At 46.2% G+C, this 21434-nt stretch overlaps 2 protein-coding genes and 1 non-coding gene across 4 annotated transcripts; all 3 read right to left on the bottom strand.

Moving 5' to 3' along the window:
* Positions 1-657, bottom strand: LOC118473182 (uncharacterized). The gene has a single exon (XM_035961939.1). It carries the CDS (start codon positions 517-519, stop codon positions 370-372), a length of 150 nt encoding a protein of 49 aa, XP_035817832.1. The 5' UTR covers positions 520-657; the 3' UTR covers positions 1-369.
* A 2269-nt stretch (positions 658-2926) lies between these two features.
* TRNAE-CUC (transfer RNA glutamic acid (anticodon CUC)) lies at positions 2927-2999 on the bottom strand. The gene has a single exon. It is a non-coding gene; the product is annotated as a tRNA-Glu (tRNA).
* Positions 3000-19221: 16222 nt separating this feature from the next.
* Positions 19222-20890, bottom strand: LOC100281853 (uncharacterized). 2 transcript variants are annotated; one of them, XM_008656718.3, is made up of 3 exons: positions 20342-20890; positions 20053-20226; positions 19222-19857 (listed from the first exon to the last, which is right to left on the bottom strand). In XM_008656718.3, the coding sequence occupies exons 1-3, from the start codon at positions 20849-20851 to the stop codon at positions 19528-19530; spliced, it is 1014 nt and encodes a 337-aa protein (XP_008654940.2). In that variant the 5' UTR covers positions 20852-20890; the 3' UTR covers positions 19222-19527. The 2 variants fall into 2 exon arrangements, with proteins under 2 accessions (XP_008654940.2, XP_020397714.1); XM_020542125.1 differs by having other exon boundaries at positions 19222-20226; positions 20342-20814.
* Between the last annotated feature and the right edge of the window lie 544 nt (positions 20891-21434).

Below are 21434 nucleotides of genomic sequence, written 5' to 3'. Positions count from 1 at the left end.
AATCGAATGCTCTGGTGGCGTCTCCTTTTGTTCAAGAGGATACTACATAGAAAAACACAAGATGTTTCCGGACGGTTGTGTTGCTTTCTCGCTCTACGTGCGTGCGTTGCTTCATTCAGGAGGAACAGGGCTCTTAAGCTGCCTGGCGTTTCCGTTCTAGTACGAGCCAGCCAACCAAGAGAGGCGGCTGAAGAAGGTGAGCAAGAGGCCTGCGGAAGGAGAAAGAACAGAGCAAAACCTGACGGCAACACGCTCTTTCTTAAAAGAAGAAGAGGAAGAACAAAAGCACAGACGGCACAGTCCACCAGTCGGCCGACGCATGTCCTCAGCTAACTACTACTCTACTACTGCTACCACGGCACGGCCTATCTATCTCCCGAAGCCGCGGTCCCGGTTCTTGGCGACCGGCGCCGCGAGGCTGCCGAGCAGGGTCCTGGCGATCTGCAGCTTGAGCTGGCCCCTCTTGAGCGGCGGCCGCTTCTCCTTGCCGCAGCCGTTGCAGGGGTACCCGTGCTCCATCGCTCCGATTGCTTGCTTGCTTCCTTCCTTGTTTCCTTCTTGCTTGCTTCCTTCCTCTTGAGCTGGCCCCTCTCTCCGTTGCTTCTCTCTCTCGCTGTCGCTGCTCTGGTCGCGAGCTGGATGGATGGGAGCGTGCAATGCGGACGTGGTTTATATAGCCAGTCTTCACACACGTTGCTTTGGAAGGTGGGAACGCGCCTTCTCCTTTGTTTTCTCCAGAGTAGACCTGGGTGGGGACTGGGGACTTCGCAAATGTTTTGAGCCATGTGCGTAGTCTCTGTCTCTTTTGCAACTTGGGAGCGAGTGGGAGTGGGAGTGGGAGCAGTGCAGGACCACTGGCCACTCTGCAGCGCCACCTCACTGTCTTCTTCGTTGCGCTGCCTTTTTCCTCGTCTCACCCACCATGAAGGGAACAGTGGTGGGCCAGTTAGCAAGGAACAGAGAACCTATTGTTGAGGCACTGCACTGGCCTAGCTGTAGTATTATCACTGAATAAATACGACCCGCTTTTGTTGTAGTTATCTTCGCACTGTTGAGATCTCGATATAAGAAATAGCCAGGTGCTCCTTTGCATCCCTGTAATAAAAAATAGGCAGGTGCTCTTTATATAAGAAATGCAGGCCAATCTGAATCATCGGAAAGGCCACCAAATGTAAAGCATTACCAGTAGTCTCTCTTTTGTTATTATATGCGCAACGTTAGTTTATGAATTAGCTACGCAGAGGTTGTCCCAGTTGCAGAGCATCCTGATCCGTGGGTTGCCCGAGAGGCGTTGTGAGTTTGCATCGGACTCGGATCACCGCCTTACCGGGGCATGTTTTTTTCTATTGGGCGTGTCAGCGCATTCCAGTAGTCTCAAGAGGCACAACGGAGAAGAGGAAAGGAACGTTGTCCCATAAACCATTCACCATTTATTTTCTTTTTTTAACTATCTCCGTCTAAAAAAGATTTCAATGGCGTTTATATAAATTAAACCAAATTAAACATACTAGCGCATAACACTGCTTTGAGATTATATTTTTTTATAGGTCGGATGGAGTACGCATAATGGACGGAAGTGGTGACCGAAAGAATCTGGCGGGCACAAAACAAATCCAGCACCAGCACACGCGACCACTGACAGATCCTGTCCGAAGATAAGAAAGATGGCTTGCACCCAAATAATTGCAGCCCACACGGACCGCGTTGCTGCATGCCTGCATGCCTGCATGGAGGGTCCGGGGGAGCACGGAGCAGTTTGGTCGGGAGAGCGTGGATCACATGGCGAAAATGCGCAGTCAGGGACTCAGGGGTGGTTGATTGGAGGGAGGCTCAGCTGGGTTGCTGGCGGCGGCGCGCCGTAGTGCGTGTGCCGTGTGGGCTGTGGGCATCAGAGCAATGATCCTTTTTTTGGGAGCTTTTAAGGTTTCTGTGCGCATCGGCATCGCACCCATGGCGGGCCCGGTGATAGGTCATACTAGTACTACTACCACTACACAAGCCTACCAGTACCTGGTGTGAGACGGAGCTTTCAGGTGGGCTGCAAAATTGCTAGACCTGTCGTGTCCATATTTCAAAAACTATAAGATGTTAAAAACAATACAAAAGCTTTATACCTATAAAACTTAATTTATCTCATACAGTTTTAATCATACTATTTTTATTTGTACTATATCATGCGTTGTTATTTAATTGATATCTGTAAAACTCTCACGGCACTTTTATCTTGACTGGCCGTATAAAGACGGGGCACGATAGTGCTAGCAGCCTAGCAAGACGTGACACCACTCATTTCTGGTTCACGCGGGACGCATGAGGCACACTGCAGATGCGGCATCACCATGACTACGACACAAAGATGTTCATTTCCGAGTGCCTTTGTGCTTTCAAAGCTCGAAAAGGAAGCGTGGTGAAGTGGCAAGGTGGCAACTGACAACAAGATGCACGGAACATAGATGGAAATATTAGGACTTTGTTAATCTAAGCAGCTGTTGAATCGTATCTGAGTGAGCCCGATTGAAGCCTTCTTAGCCTTCCCTAGTGGCCATCTTAACGGCCATCGGGCTGCCTAAGTAGTCTCGATAATGGGCTTGCACACGAGAGACCTCCGCTATTTATAAGGCACTTGAATCGATCAACCGGCCTTCCTAGTACCAGGCATCATCAGACATCAGGTTAGTACTACAAGCTACAATACAATGCTTGTGTGTTGCTAAAAAATAAAGGTACAAGGCCTGTGTCGGTCACTGTGCCGGCCGACCTACCTCTAGCCCGTATGCCCAGCAGCAACACTCGGTGGTCGTACAGCTGCATCTGCAGCGGAGTGGCCACATCCACGCGAGATTCCCCGTCGCCCGGTCACCTGCAGGCTGCAGCTTGCCATGCCCAACACCATAGAGATTAAAAAAAATGAGAAAATCGAAAAAAATTCCGTTGCCGGGACTTGAACCCGGGTCTTTCGGGTGAGAGCTGAATATCCTGACCAACTAGACTACAACGGAAGTTGTGAGGTACTTCTTAAACCGAATATAAGACAACATTTGTTTAATAATCCAACTGTGTAGAACGATTTGTTTCGTATTTCGCAAGGGAAAGAGGGGGAAAAGGATAGTAGCTCGACTACTAACTCCGTTAGACAAACGTAAAGATCTCCAGTAGATGTAACTGTTGAACTATTGTACTACTAAAGTATTTTCTGCCTGAGCTGTCATTGCATTGCGATTTGCGAGGGTGCTGTTCTGTTTCCTAGAAGGCTCTAGCGTATCATCTTGCACTGGCACAAGCGTCAGAGAACCTGGTGTGTTTTGGGCGCTCTGAGAATTTCCAGGTGCATTCCTGTTTTTTTGGAGGCCTGCCACTTTTTTCTAGGCTGAATATTAGCAGTCACTGACTGGCCGCTCATGTCATTGGACACAGAAGCTGGAAGTAAACCTGGCACATTAGGTTTGCACTTGTTCATAACAAGTGTTTTGAGTGGAACAGTTATGTCCAATGGCAGTAGAACTTCCTCAAGTTCACGCCATTCGTCTTCCTGGTCTCTGTCACCATAAATGGCATTGTACCAGTTGCTTTCACTGTCATACTTGGCCACTTTCCCGACATAATTTTAGTGTCTCAAAAAAACTTCCGCACTCTCCTGAGTTTCTGCGTCATTTTTTTTACTACAGATTGAGAACCAGTTATGAAAATCAGAGGGCAAATCTGGAACGCCATTGATAATGATGGCAGGTTCTCTATCAACTTTGATGATAAATGTGGTTTCTGAATCCAGCTTGCCGTTTCGCCTAGATCAAGTGATCTAATCAACACCCTCTTGAGGATTAGAATGAGATGACAAGTTCCATGGAGATTGGAAACTATCATCATTATGACCTGATGCATTTAGAAAAGCAGGAATAATTGGATTTTCAACGAGACCCCGCCCAAGGTGGATGAATGTCGGGAAATGTTTAAAAGAGAAATGACTCTAATGTGTCACCGAGTTAAACCATAGATAGGAGATAGAATGTTATAAATAAATGCGACACAAATAGGATCAATCACAGAGAAGACACGGATTTAACGTGGAAAACCCCTCCAAAGTGAAGGGGAAAAAACCACGGGCGCCGGCCGGCAACTTCTCACTATTTTTGGGTGGTTACAGATCGCAGGAGATTTACAATAGAGAGATAGATATCTCCTGCGGCTTACAAAGATATTTATAGAGGTGAAACCCTAAAACGATCCGTACCAAGCCTCGCTGCGCTCCGGCCCAAGCCTCCCGGCGACGGGCCTCCGCTTCGCTCGCCAACTTGGCCGTCTTCTTCAGAATTTGGATCACAAACTCAACAAACTCCACCTTGAGACAAATTCCTTGTAGCATCATAATAGCAACCTCCACCTTAAACAAATGCATCATCATCTTGCCGGCGCCAACAGCCACTAAGGGCTAATTTATAATACCAACTAAGTTTGAGCATAGCTCAAACTTAGCAACAGAAACATGCTTCGTCATCATATCAGCTGGATTATTATCAGTACTGATCTTGCATACCTTCACCAACCCTTTATCAATGATATCACGAATGAAGTGATAACGAATATCAATATGTTTGGATTTCTCAGTAATCATCTGATCTTTGGTGAGATGAATGGCACTCTGGCTATCACAATAGATGGTAATGCAAGACTTAATTCCACATAGCTCTGAATATATACCTTTCAACCATAAGGCTTCCTTAGTAACTTCTGCAATTGCCATATACTCAGCTTCTGTGGTAGACAAAGCAACAGTATCCTGTAAACGAGCTTTCCAACTCACAGCACAATCTCCAATAGTAAAGACATAACCTGAAAGAGATCTCCTCCTGTCTAAATCACCACCATAATCTGAATCAACATAGCCAATCAGACCATCTCCAGATTTACCAAAACATAAACAAGCACTAGAAGAACCACGTAGATATCTGAAAATCCACTGAACAGCTTTCCAATGCTCTTTACCAGGATTAGACATGTATCTAGCAACAACGCTCATAGCATGAGACAAATCAGGACGAGAACAAACCATAGCATACATGAGTGACCCAACAGCACTAGAGTATGGAACTTTTGACATATATTCAAGCTCAGCATCAGTTTCAGCACACTGTTTAGCAGACAGTTTAAAATGAGGAGCCAACGGAGTACTCACAAGTTTAGTATTTTGCATGTTGAAACGACGAAGGACCTTCTCAATATAATTCTTCTGGCTCAAGTACAGCAGTCCAGACTTCCTATCCCTGACTATCTCTATGCCAAGGATTTTCTTTGCAGCACCCAGATCCTTCATATCAAATTCGCTACTAAGCTGTGCCTTTAAAGCAGTGATTTCCTTCATGCTCTTGACAGCAATCAACATATCATCAACATATAGCAGCAAATATGTAGGTGATCCATTAACAAATTTTAGATAAATACAACTATCATATTGAGACCTCTGAAAGCCCTTAGAAAGCATAAATGAATCAAACCTCTTATACCATTGTCTGGGAGATTGTTTCAGACCATATAAGGACTTCTTCAACCTGCACACATAGTCTTCTTTTCCAGGAACAATGAACCCCTCTGGCTGGTCCATATAAATGTCCTCCTCCAAATCACCATGTAAGAAAGCAGTTTTCACATCTAACTGTTCAAGCTCATAGTCATGTACAGCAACAAGACTAAGAAAGGTACGAATTGAACTATGCTTGACAACAGGAGAATAGACATCAGAGTAATCAATTCCTGGAATCTGACTAAAACCTTTTGCAACTAGCCTTGCTTTAAAGCGCGGAGGCTCTTTTGGAGTCATACCTTCTTTTCTTTTGAAGATCCATTTGCACTTAATTGCCTTTTTACCAGAAGGCAGCCGAGCTAGTTCCCAAGTGCCATTCTTATCAAGAGACTCCATTTCTTCATGCATAGCACCCATCCACTTTTCACTATCAGTACACAATATAGCTTCTGAATAATTCAATGGTTCCTGAACATTATCAACTTCTTCAGCAACAGCTAAAGCAAAAGCAACATTGCACTCTTGAATTAGTCTTTGGGGCCGAACTATCTGCCTCCTAGTTCGGCCTTCAGCAAGAGACTGGGGATGAGACTCCACAACAAGTGATGAAATTTCAGAAACAGAATTTTCAGCAGGTTCAGCAGATGGTGGAGCATGATCATCAACATCCCCCCCGTGCTCCACCTGCACACTGATAGACTCAGAATTCTGGTTAGTAGCACTGGTAGATACAACCGAAGGAAACATAGCAGATTCATTGAACACAACGTTTCTACTAAAAAATGCCTTCTGTGTATCAGGATTCCACAATTTATATGCTTTAACACCAGATCCATAACCCAAGAAAACACACTTAATTGCTCTAGGCTCAAGTTTACCATTATCAACATGTGCATATGCAGTACAACCAAACACTCTCAACTGAGAATAATCATAGGGGGAACCAGACCAAACCTCAATTGGAGTTTTCTTATCGATAGCAGTGGATGGTGAACAATTGATCAAATGACAAGCAGTGGAAGCGGCCTCAGCCCAAAACTTGCGGCTCAAACCTGAGTTGGACAGCATACACCGAGCCTTGGAGATTATTGTTCTATTCATACGCTCTGCCACACCGTTCTGCTGAGGTGTATATGGTATAGTGTGGTGCCTCACAATGCCCTCCTTCCTGCAGAAAGAGTTAAAATCACCAGAACAAAACTCCATACCATTGTCAGTTCTCAGAACCTTCAGCTTCCTCTCAGTCTGCTTCTCAACCATAGTCTTCCAAACCTTGAAAGACTCAAAGGCATCTGATTTTTGCTTAAGAAAATAAGGCCAAACTCTGCGTGAATTATCATCAATGATAGTCAACATGTAACGAGCACCACCATGTGAAGGTATACGTGACGGCCCCCACAAATCAGCATGAACATAATCAAGAATATTTTCGGTATTATGAATAGCAGAACTGAATTTTACCCTTTTATGCTTACCGAAAACACAGTGCTCACAGAAATCAAGAGTATCAGCATGGCAACCATCAAGAAGGCCTCTCTTGCTCAATTCTGCCAAACCAGGTGCACTCATATGGCCAAGGCGCATATGCCAAATTTTAGTAGTCTCAGAATCAGATGCAACAACAGCATTAGCAGAGCCAGAACTACCTCGAAGCACATATAAGTTTTCAGCTTTCAAATCACCTTTAATAACCACAAGAGAGCCTTTTGTTACCTTCATGACACCGTCACCGGCGGTATACTTGTAGCCCTTTGTGTCCAGAGTACTCAGAGAGATGAGGTTCCTGGACATGGATGGAACATGTCGTACTTCAGTCAATGTGCGTACAATCCCATCGAACATCTTGATCTGCACGGTGCCCATGCCAACAACAGTGCAAGGGGAATTATCACCCATCCGAAGAGTACCTCCGTTCTGCACAGCTTCATAGGTACTAAACAGAGATTTTTTAGTGCAAACATGATATGAGCAAGCAGAATCGAGGAACCATTGGGCATCATCAGCAGCACAACCAGCAAAGGCAATAAGAACATCACCATTATCAGAATTATTTTCGGATGCAACAGAGACAGTACCTCCAGTCTTACCCTTCTCCTTGTTCCTCTTCTCCTTGTTCTGCAGTTTGTAACAGTTCTCAATTACATGGTTCGTCTTCTTGCAGTATTTGCAAATTAATTCATCGGATGGCCCCCTTGACTTGGAGCGACCCCTCTGGTTCTTCCCCTTTCCTTTGCCACCTGAGTTGGACTTTTTCTGATCAGTGCGGCCACGGACATACAAAGCTTCTCCACTCGAGCCAGCAGCATCTTCCGAGTTAACCATCTGTCTCATTTTTTCTTTCGCAGTCAAAGCTTCATACACTTCAGCCACGGTTAGAGTATCACGACTGTATAGGATGGTATCTCGAAAATTGCTAAACGATGCAGGGAGGGAACACAGGAGAAGAAGAGCTAGGTCTTCATCATCAAACTTTACCTCCATAGACGTCAGATCGGCCACGATCTCCTTAAACACCGATATGTGCGTCAGAACGGATCCTCCTTCCTGCAACTTGTGGGAGAACAACTTCATTTTGACATGCATCTTGCTGGTCAGATCCTTTGACATACAGATCGACTCCAGCTTCAACCAGAGAGCAGCGGCAGTCTTCTCTGCTAGAACCTCCTGTAGAATATTGTTAGACAGATGAAGGTGAATATGTGCGAGCGCCTTACGATCCTTGCGCCTCTCCTCATCAGTCCACGTCCTGGCATCCTTGTTGCCAAATCCATCTAGGGCATCATCCAGGTCGCGATCAGATTGCGAGAGAATTGCCCGCATCTTCACCTGCCACAGCGAGAAACGCGTGTCGAGATCCAGCAGCGGAAGATCGTACTTCATTGTCGTCGACATCCGTGCGCCGGCAGGAAACCCTAGCACACCGATCACCAAACAACCAAAGCTCCGATACCACTTGTTATAAATAAATGCGACACAAATAGGATCAATCACAGAGAAGACACGGATTTAACGTGGAAAACCCCTCCAAAGTGAAGGGGAAAAAACCACGGGCGCCGGCCGGCAACTTCTCACTATTTTTGGGTGGTTACAGATCGCAGGAGATTTACAATAGAGAGATAGATATCTCCTGCGGCTTACAAAGATATTTATAGAGGTGAAACCCTAAAACAATCCGTACCAAGCCTCGCTGCGCTCCGGCCCAAGCCTCCCGGCGACGGGCCTCCGCTTCGCTCGCCAACTTGGCCGCCTTCTTCAGAATTTGGATCACAAACTCAACAGAATTAGCAATTGGATTCGATGCTCTGTATCATAATTTTCGCTTACTTTTCTGTAAATTGTTCTTATTTGGCCAAGAAATAATAAAATACTGTAGGTCCTCCCTACATTAACTTAACTTAAAAAAACAGCTTGCCATCAGCCCTCTCCATGGTTTTCTATAGAAAACAAATAGACAAAAATCAGGAAAAGATTCATATGTGCAAGACTGCTGGCACTAAGAAAGATTTCAATCAAGAGTTCACAAGAGAAGTGGCAATGAACCAAGGAACTCATGGCTCACCAAACTACCATGTTGTGCTTTCCGTATGGCTTTAATTTTAATTTTAGACATGTTTCCCTCAAACTGAGATTGGTAGGCACTACCGGTGGAGTATCCGCCATTGGCCGTCCAGCGCCAAATAATTTGATCTTCACTAGAAGAATCTCTTTGAAAGTCATTGATGGCTTCCCAGAGAGCCACAAATTCTTGAATTTCAGTACCTTCTTCTACCGACCAGATGCTGGTGATCCATCTATTCTCCCCAAGTCCCCTTTTGACCGTGATGTTCTTGTGGGTTATTTTTTAAAGGGGATGGAGCATGGAGCAATATGACGAGCTGCCCTCCCATCGATCTAACTGGATTTCCGAAACAACGCCTTATTGTCATAGTGATAGCCTACTGTGGTCACCGTGGATGCATGAAATAAGCCCTGATCCGTTTTGGGACATCAAATTTGTGGCCCTCGATCCTCATAATGCTTGTTTTCTTTTAATAAGTTCTCAGGAAGAAGGGTGGCAAGATCGGTGTTGCTTTGGGATTATGTGGGTCTTTGGGAGATTTGCTCAGCAACATCTCCACTTTTGTAATGTTTCTTTTCCTCTCTAATATATAAGATGCACAGTTCTCCTGCGCGTTCTCAAAAAAAAGATCGGTGTTGCTGGTGCCTGCTATGGTGAGACAGAACATCAGTTCTTGTTCTTGACATGTAAGACTGAAAACATTGATCTTCACTCAGAAGCAGGAACCAACCAATAGCAGCAGTTGGTCACGCAACATCAGTAAATAGTGTTCTGGCATTGCTCTGATTCCTCAGTTTTTTTTACAATAACCTTCCCCTTTCTATGGAATTGCAGTAAAACTTTTTGACCTTATTCTCGCATTCAGGATACTTAATCTTGAATCTGTCATTAGGTTAATGTGACTTCCCATTCAGGTTCCCTTTGAGTGCTCAAAGGTCACATCTTTTTGGCTTTGTTCTACCCCCAAAGTAAGAGCTTGCTGATTGGGTAAAGGGTTGTGGTGGGCTACTGTCCTACATTTCTTACTAGGGTCAACAGTAGCATCCAACTGTGCACTTTCTGATGTTCATGCCATGTGTTCCTTTTAATACGATTGATTTTATCCACGAAAGCAAGGCCATCATTTGATTCTTGGGCCTTCACTTCATGTTTAAGTAATTCAAATAATATAGGGAGGGAATTCAACACACCTCACATTGTTCCCTTTCGCTTCTTCCTCCGCTGCAGAAAGTGGAAGGACTGGTGCTCCAAGTTCTAAATGTTTTAGTTAATTGTAAATTATTGTTTCGCGCGCTATGCATTGCACTAACACGATTGCATGCCACATTCTGTCCCCAGTTCTCATCATGGAGCTATATAAGGCTACTACTAGTCTACCTGAAAGATTAGCGCGTGATTAGGCAGCATCAACTGTCGCGCGGCGTTGCCTGAAAAAAGGCTCGGGACAGCAGCTGTGCAGAAGGCGGCAATTTACCTATATATTCTGCACTAGATCAGTAGCATTTTCAGCGTGAGCATTCACAAAAGCCGATGAACCGGAGCGTCAAAACAAGAATTCAAGAACGAAGCAGTACTACTCATTGCACGCAGCCGAAGACCCATAGTGCCTATGCTACCGGCCTAGAATCGGCAGCCACACTCCCCGCCTCTAGGGAGACGAGGGAAAGGGGGAGAGATGATGAGTTAGAGTTGTTAGAATTATAGGCATTTTCCGTATCATTTTAATTCCATAAATTACTATTATGATGATGACATATAAAAGATAATTAACCATAGAAATCGTAATCTCAAACATATCCATAACAATATGGATCATGAGAACACAAAGCATATGAATCATATAGATCATATAAATACGATAAACATATAAACTGACTGAACAATTGAAAATAAACAAATAGAAACATAAACAGCATGATTGTAAAATTAAAACAAACAGATATAACACATTATAAGGTAACAGAACAGATGAGATAAACTCTTTGCTATACATGAAACAGTACAAATGCATATATAAAACATATATAATCTGTAGAACGCAAAACAGTAAGGAAATAAACTAATCATACCCTCCCATGCGCTCTGATCCAGATCCTTGTCCAACTTCCTTTGTCATGTCGCAGATGTTTTGGGCAGTCGCGTAGACGCTCCCCAAAAACCTAATTGCCGATCCCCCGTGCAAGGTCTCGAACGGCACCGGTTTCGGAGGCACCTGCCCTCTCGCTTCTTTGTGCGCGCAGAGTCACGAGATGGAAATACCCTCACTCGGCGGCTGGACTGTGATTCTGAAAGTGGTGTGTTCGCCTGTACCGAGTGACAGGGGTGCTCCTCTATTTATCCTCTCGCAGAGGGAAGCTGAATGAGAAAGGTCGCCGAGTCACGCCAAGGGTCGGTCAGCTCTCGCCGAGTCATGCCATGAGTCGGCCAGCACTCGCCGAGTCACGCCATAAGTCGGCCAGCTGAAGGAGAAAGGTCACTCGGCTGGCTGACGAAGAGACAGAGTCACTCGGCTGACGAAGAGACAGGGTCACTCGGCTGACGTACGCGGTTAGTGAGTGCTAAAAATTAACACAACCACACCACGCCCGCTCGCCTGCCTGCCTCGCCACGCCACGCCCGGCCCGACCCGGCCGGCGGCGGCGGCGGCGCGCGCGCGCGCGTGGCACGCCCTTGTCCATTTCTTGACTTCTCAAGTTAAGTGGAATAAATCCCACCATATAAGTCAAGGCAAAAGACCCTTGGACTTCCAATGTGGTACTATTGGTATTCTCCACCATTACACACCATAGAGTTTATTCAATAAATGGGCCAAGCCCATAAAAGATTCAACAATCCCCACCAAACTCTAGGGTTTGTAATGATGAAGTATCAGAATCACAATCCTTTGATATACCAGTGTTTCGATGGAGACTGTTAAGTTGAACATCCATCTAGAATAAGAGTTTCACTCATTCACAACTGAACAATGGACTAAGCCTTGAATTGACAGTTTTGTGCGAAGTAAGATTCACTCAAATCCTTTGCTGATACTAGGCCGCAAAAGGGTATTCCCGCTGTTTAGAAGCATATAAGTCACACTTCAGTGCCTTTCATGAGTATTTAGGGATTACCCAAGTCCCATAGACTGTGACCAGCAGTCTGACTCATATAGGTGTATTCCTCAAAAGATGTTCTGTAGGACAACATCTCACCTTTATAAGACTCTTGGAATAAATTAAGGTAAATATCATCCTGCCTTACAGATAGGAAAGATGTGCATCAGAAATGAGTTAAGAAAGGGATCTTTCCTCACAACCTACTCCTAGCTTGTTTCTCCACTCTACTTCACGGGATCTCCGATCACATAGAGCAGGTTACCACTAGAGTAGATCTCACATGGGTCTCATACCCATTTCCCTCGATGCACTTTCTATCACATTGCGTGATAGACCCTTAGTGAATTGATCTGCCAGATTATTCGATGTGTGGACATAATCCACAGTTATAACTCCGGAGTTTTTCAACTTTCTGACAGATTTCAATCTCCTCTTAACATGCCTTGTAGACTTTATGTTATTCCTAGAACTGTTAACCTTTGTAATCACCGTTTGATTGTCACAGTTCATGGAAATAGCCGGTATCGGTTTTTCAACTACCGGTAAGTCCAATAGGAAATCACGAAGCCACTCGGCCTCAGCCCCAGCAGTGTCTAATGCTGCGAGTTCTGCTTCCATTGTAGACTTCGTTAAGATAGTCTGCTTGCAAGACTTCCAGGAAACAGCGCCACCTCCAAACAGAAACACATATCCGCTTGTGGCATAAAACTCATCAGCATCAGAAATCCAGTTGGCATCACAATAGCCTTCCAGCACTTTTGGGTTTCCGGTATAATGAATACCGTATGTCATAGTACCTTTCAAATACCGCAACACTCTCTCAAGAGCATGCCAGTGATCATCTCCTGGTTTCGACACAAACCGACTTATCTTACTCACAGCATAAGAGATGTCTGGCCTTGTTGCACTTGCAAGGTACATGAGCGAGCCAATGATCTGGGAGTATGTCAATTGATCCCTTGCTATTCTCTGATTCTTTCTCAATAGCACACTAGGATCATAAGGTGTTGGAGCAGGATCACAGTCACTAAAACCAAAGCGACTCAATACCTTTTCCACATAATGGGATTGTAACAAAGTTACCCCACCATCAGCTTCTCTAACAAGCTTGATGTTTAGAATGACATCAGCTTCTCCCAAATCTTTCATCTCGAAATTGCTCGATAGAAGATTTTTAACTTCCTCAATCACATTGAGATTTGATCCAAAGATCAAAATGTCATCAACATAAAGGCACAGCATAACAGACTCACCCCCACCATACCGATAGTATACACACGTGTCAGATTCATTTACAACAAAGCCAGCTGCTGTAAGAGTATTATCAAACTTTTCATGCCATTGCTTAGGTGCTTGTTTTAGGCCATACAATGATTTTATCAACCTGCACACCTTGTTCTCTTGACCATCCGCAATGAACCCTTCTGGCTGATCCATATAGATCTCCTCATCCAACTCTCCATTTAGGAAAGCTGTCTTAACATCCATCTGATGAATGATAAGACCATAAGAGGCTGCCACAGCTATTAATGTGCGAATTGTAGTCAATCGAGCCACTGGTGAGTAGGTATAAAGAAATCTTCACCCTCCTTTTGGGTATATCCTTTGGCCACAAGTCTTGCCTTGTACCTCTCAATTGTACCATCAGGCCTAAGCTTTTTCTTGAAGATCCATTTGCAACCTATAGGTTGACAACCATAAGGACGGTCAACGACCTCCCAAGTTCCATTAGACATAATAGATTCCATCTCACTCCTTACTGCTTCCTTCCATAAGTCAGCATCAGGAGAGGAATATGCCTCACTAATGGTAGTTGGTGTGTCTTCCACAAGGTACACTATAAAGTCATTACCAAAGGATTTTGCAACCCTCTGTCTCTTGCTCTTTCGAGTGACTATAGTGTCATCCTCCTCAGGGATGTGCTCGTGAGAATCCTCAGCATGATCTATAGGAATCGACAGTTCGTGCTCATGGGGAATTATAGTCTCATGACTTGTATCACTAGGTGTATTCTTCATGGGAAACTCATTCTCAAAAAATGTTGCGTCTCTTGATTCCATGATAGTATCAACATACATATCTGGCACATCAGATTTTATAATTAAGAACCTATACCCAGTGCTGTGAAAAGAGTACCCAAGGAATATACAGTCAACAGTTTTAGGCCCAAGTTTACGCTTTTTGTTGATTGGCACATTCACTTTAGCCAAGCAACCCCAAGTGCGCAAATACGAGAGATTTACTCTTCTCTTTTCCCATTCCTCAAATGGTGTGATCTCTTTGTTCTTTGTTGGAACTCTATTCAGGACATGACATGCTGTCAAAATCGCCTCACCCCACCATGCCTTGGATAATCCCGCTGTACTCAACATGGCATTCACCAAATCTGTTAGAGTGCGGTTTTTCCTTTCAGCAATCCCATTGGATTGTGGTGAGAATGGCGGTGTCCTCTCATGAATAATACCATGTTCCACGCAGAACTCATCGAACACATTAGAGAAATATTCTCCACCTCGATCAGACCTTAACCGTTTTATTTTCCTCTCAAGTTGGTTCTCAACTTCAGCTTTATAGGCCTTAAAATAATTGAACGCTTCATCTTTTGTTTTTAAGAGATACACATAGCAAAATCTAGTGGAGTCATCTATAAAAGTGAGAAAGTATCTTTTACCACCTTTGGTCAAAATTCCATTCATCTCGCACAGATCAGAATGAACAAGTTCTAGAGGTGCCAAACTCCTCGCCTCAGCAGCCTTGTGAGGCTTGCGGGGTTGTTTTGATTCAACACACACATGGCACTTAGACTTTTTGACCAAATTAAATTTAGGAATTAAATTTATATTTGCTAACCGCATAAGACAGCCAAAGCTTGCATGACAAAAACGTGAATGCCATAAATCCGACTCATCAGAAAAATGAACAGAATTCACGAGTTTATTACACACATCATGCAGTGATAAGCGGAACAAGCCTCCGCAGTCATATCCTTTACCAACAAAAATACCATGTTTAGACACAACACATTTATTAGACTCAAGAACAACTTTGTATCCATCTCGACATAGCATAGACGCGCTAACGAGATTCTTCTTGATAGAGGGCACATGCTGCACGCTCTTCAATGGCACCGTCTTTCCCGAAGTAAACTTCAGAATGACCGTACCAACACCAAGAACATGAGCACGCGACCCATTTCCCATTAACAAGGCGCTAGACCTCCCGACCTGGTAGGAGGAGAACATAGAGGCATCAGCACACACATGAATATTTGCACCACTGTCCATCCACCACTCAGGTGAATTACAAACTGAGAGAACAAATGGTAAAGAATTACCATACCCAGATGTTCCATCTTCAGTTTCAGTGGTTACAACATTAGCTGATTTCTTGTCCTGAGTGAACTTGCGATCAGGGCACTCTCTAGCCCAATGTTGATCACTGCCACAGACAAAGCAACCTCCCTTTCCCTTGTTATTGTTGTTCTTCCTTTTAAACTGTGCTGTTTGAACAGGTTTATTCGTGTTCTCTGGTTTGTTCTGGTTTTTCTTCTTGTTAAACTTGCGGAAGTTTCTCTTCTACACCACATTAGCAGTAGAGGTCTCCACACCTTTTCCATTGTCCTTTGATCTAGCTCTTTCCTCAACATCAAGAGTACCAATGAGCTCCTCCACATTGAACTCTTGTCTCTTATGTTTGAGAGAGGTAGCAAAGTCCTTTCAAGAAGGTGGCAACTTGGCGATTATACCGCCAGCCACAAACTTGTCAGGCAAAGGACAAGGAAAAAGTTCGAGTTCCTTAGCTAGTGCCTGAAATTCATGAGCCTGTTCCACTACAGATCGGTTCTCAACCATCTTGTAGTCATACAGCTGCTCTATGAGGTACAGCTCGCTACCAGCGTCAGTAACTCCAAACTTTCCAACAAGAGCATCCCACAGCTCTTTCCCTGTGGGAAGGATGATATAGCTTTTCTGGAATTTTGTATCCAGTGCGCTAATTACTGCTCCTCGAAAGAGGTTGTCTTCAGCCTTAAACTTAGCCTCATCCTCAGGAGGTAAGTTGGCAGGCTTGCCCTCAACGGCATGAAAACAAGACATTGCAGTTAGCCACAATTCCATCTTAGCTTTCCATATCAAGAAGTTTTTACCATCAAAAGGATCAGGCTTTAGCACAGCAGCAAAACCTCTGACAGAAAAATGCCTAACATTAGGTTTTTGGATTGTTAGAATTATAGGCATTTTCCGTATCATTTTAATTCCATAAATTAATATTATGATGATGACATATAAAAGATAATTAACCATAGAAATCGTAATCTCAAACATATCCATAACAATATGGATCATGAGAACACAAAGCATATGAATCATATAGATCATATAAATACGATAAACATATAAACTGACTGAACAATTGAAAATAAACAAATAGAAACATAAACAGTATGATTGTAAAATTAAAACAAACAGATATAACACATTATAAGGTAACAGAACAGATGAGATAAACTCTTTGCTATACATGAAACAGTACAAATGCATATATAAAACATATATAATCTGTAGAACGCAAAACAGTAAGGAAATAAACTGATCATACCCTCCCATGCGCTCTGATCCAGATCCTTGTCCAACTTCCTTTGTCATGTCGCAGATGTTTTGGGCAGTCGCGTAGACGCTCCCCAAAAACCTAATTGCCGATCCCCCGTGCAAGGTCTCGAACGGCACCGGCTTCGGAGGCACCTGCCCTCTCGCTTCTCTGTGCGCGCAGAGTCACGAGATGGAAATACCCTCACTCGGCGGCTGGACTGTGATTCTGAAAGTGGTGTGTTCGCCTGTACCGAGTGACAGGGGTGCTCCTATATTTATCCTCTCGCAGAGGGAAGCTGAAGGAGAAAGGTCGCCGAGTCACGCCAAGGGTCGGTCAGCTCTCGCCGAGTCATGCCAAGAGTCGGCCAGCACTCGCCGAGTCACGCAGAGGGAAGCTGAAGGAGAAAGGTCGCCGAGTCACGCCAAGGGTCGGTCAGCTCTCGCCGAGTCATGCCATGAGTCGGCCAGCACTCGCCGAGTCACGCCATAAGTCGGCCAGCTGAAGGAGAAAGGTCACTCGGCTGGCTGACGAAGAGACAGGGTCACTCGGCTGACGTACGCGGTTAGTGAGTGCTAAAAATTAACACAACCACACCACGCCCGCTCGCCTCGCCTCGCCACGCCACGCCACGCCACGCCACGCCACGCCTGGCCCGGCCGGCGGCGGGGCGCGCGCGCGCGTGGCACGCCCTTGTCCATTTCTTGACTTCTCAAGTTAAGTGGAATAAATCCCACCATATAAGTCAAGGCAAAAGACCCTTGGACTTCCAATGTGGTACTATTGGTATTCTCCACCATTACACACCATAGAGTTTATTCAATAAATGGGCCAAGCCCATAAAAAATTCAACAATTGGCTAAAGCAAAATTCCAAAGAGACAGCAGCGAGTGCGCCAGTCCGCTGCTTCATCTAAAAACACTGATCGAGCAGAGTGACCAAGTGGGAAAACTACAGCTAGTGCGCCCTTAATCATAGGGTTCTCTTGGTACGCCCTCGGGAACTTACTAGCCAGCCGAAAGGAAACTGGCCTTTAATGGCCTTCATGTGATGTGCTAGAGTTTCAGAATATCTATCTTGTGCTAGAGAAGAGGCAAGTAGGTGAATTATAGCAGTAGGGACTAGGGAGACAGTCCACAGACCTTGCACGTGCAACAAAGACGCAGCAGCAGTCACTCTCACGATGTAATTATCGAAGCAACTGATCACAGGAACCCCACTGTCACACATGCAAAAGTAGACATGTTTCTTTAACTGCGCCAAGTGTTTGGATTTACTGACAGTAAGGAACGAATGCAAAAGTAGCCTTCCGCTGAGTGCAAGAACCATCAACATAATTGGCCTCTTTAATCTGTATCCTGCATCTTGTTTTGCATGGAGAGGCTTCCCCGTCGCTCTTCTGAACTCTAAGCATTGTGAGACGCAGAAACACGCTTGCGGTTTATTCTCGTTTGACTCGTCTTTAGTGTACTGGATGGATGAGATCGTGCCCGTTGCGATCGTCCAAAAGTTTCTTTTTTTTTGGTTCCATTCTTCTAGCTCTTGGATAGCTGCAGCCTGCATTGCATGGACGACGATTCCCTAGACCACGCTCGAGAAAAATACGCTCCAGATATCGGCGAGGATTGGAATCGGAACTGGATTGTTTCGCTGGCTCCCCTTGGCGCTGGGTGCCTGCCCTTGTCGCCCCTGCCTGAATTGTCCCTTTTGCATTTCTTTGTCTTGCATGCCACATCTAGAGGCGCAATTGGCAGCTGCTTTAAGTTATTCCCTGACGATTTTTTTTTTTTTTGGCGATGCCTTCGGGGTGGTGTGGTCGTCAAAAGGTGGTGGTACTGCTACTAGTACTAGTAGTAGACTAGTAGTAGAGATTAATTGCATTTTTTCAGCTCTCGCAACGGATTGTGATAACTCGATCTCACCATTTCAGCTTATCTTGACTGGAAAATCTGAGGCGAATTTCTTGATTGTCATACTACTATATAGGGACATAGGAATTAATAATAAAAAATGCCAGAATCTGGGGGTGCCATGCTCAAGCATGCAAGTTGTATGGCACAACGTTAATGCGCAACTTACTGAACCAATCCAAAACATATGCAGATGCTGACAAGTGACACGACGCAAAACCGAACAGCTGCTGACAATTCGCAATCCCGGGCCGCGGCGACTAAACTGGAGTTAGCTGCCGATCACGTGTGGTGGAACATCCCCGAGACGGCCATTGAAGTGACTTGAAGAAGCTGAACCCCCTCCAAAAGCCCGGCGGGAGCGGGATGGTTGGTTGCGCATCACGGACGCCTCGCCCGCGTTCGCGACGCCGCGACAGTGATGTCCACCCCCGGCCCCGCCCGCCCGGCCCCTTTGAGGCTTTGACTGGATTGCATCGCAATCGCAGTCGCAGTGCCACCTGCCTGCCAATGCCATCCATCTCCCGCGACACCGGGAGAAGTCGCAGCCCCCACGGGTGAGCAAACTGCCGTGACATGACATGTCATGTCCTGTCACTGACGGATCATGTGATACGCGCCATTTTCCAAGTCTTAAAAATAAGTGCAGCGCCAGCAGACACGCACAACGACGGAAACTACGACGACTTGTAGAGCTAGGGCGCAAAACATCCCCCGCCGATCGAGTGGAGTGCTCGCGCGTGCACCGGACACCAACGCCACGTCGCGTCGCGTTCGTCCCATCGCCCCTGGGCCCTGCCGCGCTACTCGGCTGGTGACCGGTGACTGGCCTGTAGCCTAAAGCGTGCAGGCGATCGCAGCCTACTACGAGACCAGGTGCATCGACATCATGTCGCCGAGGGTCGCCCAGAGCTCGTCGTCGTCGTCGTCGAAGCGGACCTGCCGCTGAGCATCGTCGTCCCCCGCGGCGGAGGCACCGGGCGCCCGCCACCACCACTCGCCGTTGTCGCCATCGTAGCAGCTCCCCGTGGTGCTGTAGGCGCTGCCGTTGCCGAGCTCGTTGTGGCTGCGGCCGTACTCGTAGCTGTTATCGGACGTCTCGCGGTCGTCGGCATCGGCTTCGGCCTCGCCGTTCCTCGCGAAGCGGCCCTTCACCCGCGGGCGGCTGTCCGCCAGCGTCTTTCTGCAGGCGTACTGCATGCGAGGACCAGCGCGTTGTGGTCGAACGTTAGCTGGCACGAATGGATGCTTGGAGACACACACACACACACGCACGCACAGAGAGAGAGAGAGAGAGAGAGAGAGAGAGAGAGAGAGCAGAGCAGAGCGCGACAGAGCAAATCGGTCATTCGCAGGGGAAGGGAGGGAGATGCTGCGATGGCTTATTACAGTGATCTTCTTGTTGAAGTTTCTCTGGTGCCGTTTCACACGGTAGCGCTCGATCCGCTCTTTCCTCTCCACGGCGCTGTACCGGACGACCTTCTGAGAGAACGTCCCGCCACCCTCGTGGCCGCAGGCGTCGGCCGACAGCACCGGGCGCGGCGGCGACGACCCGTTCATCCCCTGTTCTCATTGCCAGCACAGCACACCAGCAGAGTTTCAGGTTTCTTTTTTATTTGTTGCCGTGGATCGGAGTATCGGACGCAGCTCTGAACTGTTGAGATGCACGACGCAGTACCTGGAGATCGCCGGTGCTGAATACGCGGCGGACGGGGCACGGCGAGGTGAACTCGAAGAGTTCGCCGGAGGAGGAGGACGGGGAAGACGAGAGCGGCGGCAGCGTCGGCGTCAGCTGGTGCGCGGACGGCGAAGACGGCGAGTACAAGCCACGGCCGCCGAGGGACACGTCGCCCGGCTGAAGGCGCATCGGGAGCGAGTGCGAGCTGACGCTCCTCTGGATGTTGTTGTAGTTGTAGTACGACGACGGAGGCGACGAGAAGGCGCCGACATTACCGTCGAGGTACCCGCCGGCCGCGGCGCCGCGAGGGGGCGGGACGGTGACGGGCAGCGGCGCGGAGAAGCTCGCGGCGTGGTTGTGCATGAGAGCGTCGCTGTAGGAGGGGGAGGGGGAGGATCGACGGAACATGGCCTTTGCCCTTTGGACGTGGGAAAAGCCTTGGGACTTTGCGCCAACTGCGGTTTGGGCTTTGAGGGGAGTTTGAGAGGGCGGAGGGATGCGCATGCGCATATATTGGAGGGGAGGGGAGGCTTGCCGTGTATTCTTCTGCAATCTGATGCTGCTAGTGCAGGGCGCTGTGCGCTGAAAGGTGGCGGGGTCATCCCTGAAACAACGACAGAAGAAAAATCTTATCGCACCAGTGTCCAGTGGAATGTGTCTGTGCAGTCAGATCAAGCTTCAGTAATTGAATTTTGGATGTATAAACCATATATGGTGCGCAAAGCCATAACAATTAATCCCTCCATCCCAAAATATAGTTCTTTTTAGTCTCACATTTTTTCATCTACATTCATTCAAATGATAATAAATATAGACATTCATATGTTACTCAAAAAATGTATAATTTATCTAAAGCGAATTATATTTTAGGACAGAGAAAATAATTGTATAAAGTACCGTCGAGTGATTTGAGTCATCCGACCTCTTACACAACACTAGCAAATATTACCCATAGTAACAATGGGTTCGGGTAGGGGAGAGGCCGATGGGGGTGACAGCGCAAGTGGGTGGCGAGGTCGCAGAAGGTTATTGTGCGTGTGAGGGATAAGAGTGGAATGATGATCTTGATAATACTAATTATTAGATTTGAGTA

This window comes from Zea mays, chromosome 8 (assembly GCF_902167145.1).
Source record: "Zea mays cultivar B73 chromosome 8, Zm-B73-REFERENCE-NAM-5.0, whole genome shotgun sequence".
NCBI lineage: Eukaryota > Viridiplantae > Streptophyta > Magnoliopsida > Poales > Poaceae > Zea > Zea mays.
This window is presented reverse-complemented; position numbering and strand designations above follow the sequence as displayed.

What these genes read in the sequence shown, in the direction of transcription:
- LOC100281853 (XM_020542125.1), bottom strand. Translation starts at nt 20,749, where the DNA reads ATGTTCCGTCGATCCTCCCCCTCCCCCTCCTACAGCGACGCTCTCATG. An exon ending in TCAGCACCGGCGATCTCCAG is followed by an intron (nt 20,227 to 20,341) that starts GTACTGCGTCGT and finishes CAATGAGAACAG; the next exon opens with GGGATGAACGGGTCGTCGCC.
- LOC118473182 (XM_035961939.1), bottom strand. Translation starts at nt 519, where the DNA reads ATGGAGCACGGGTACCCCTGCAACGGCTGCGGCAAGGAGAAGCGGCCG.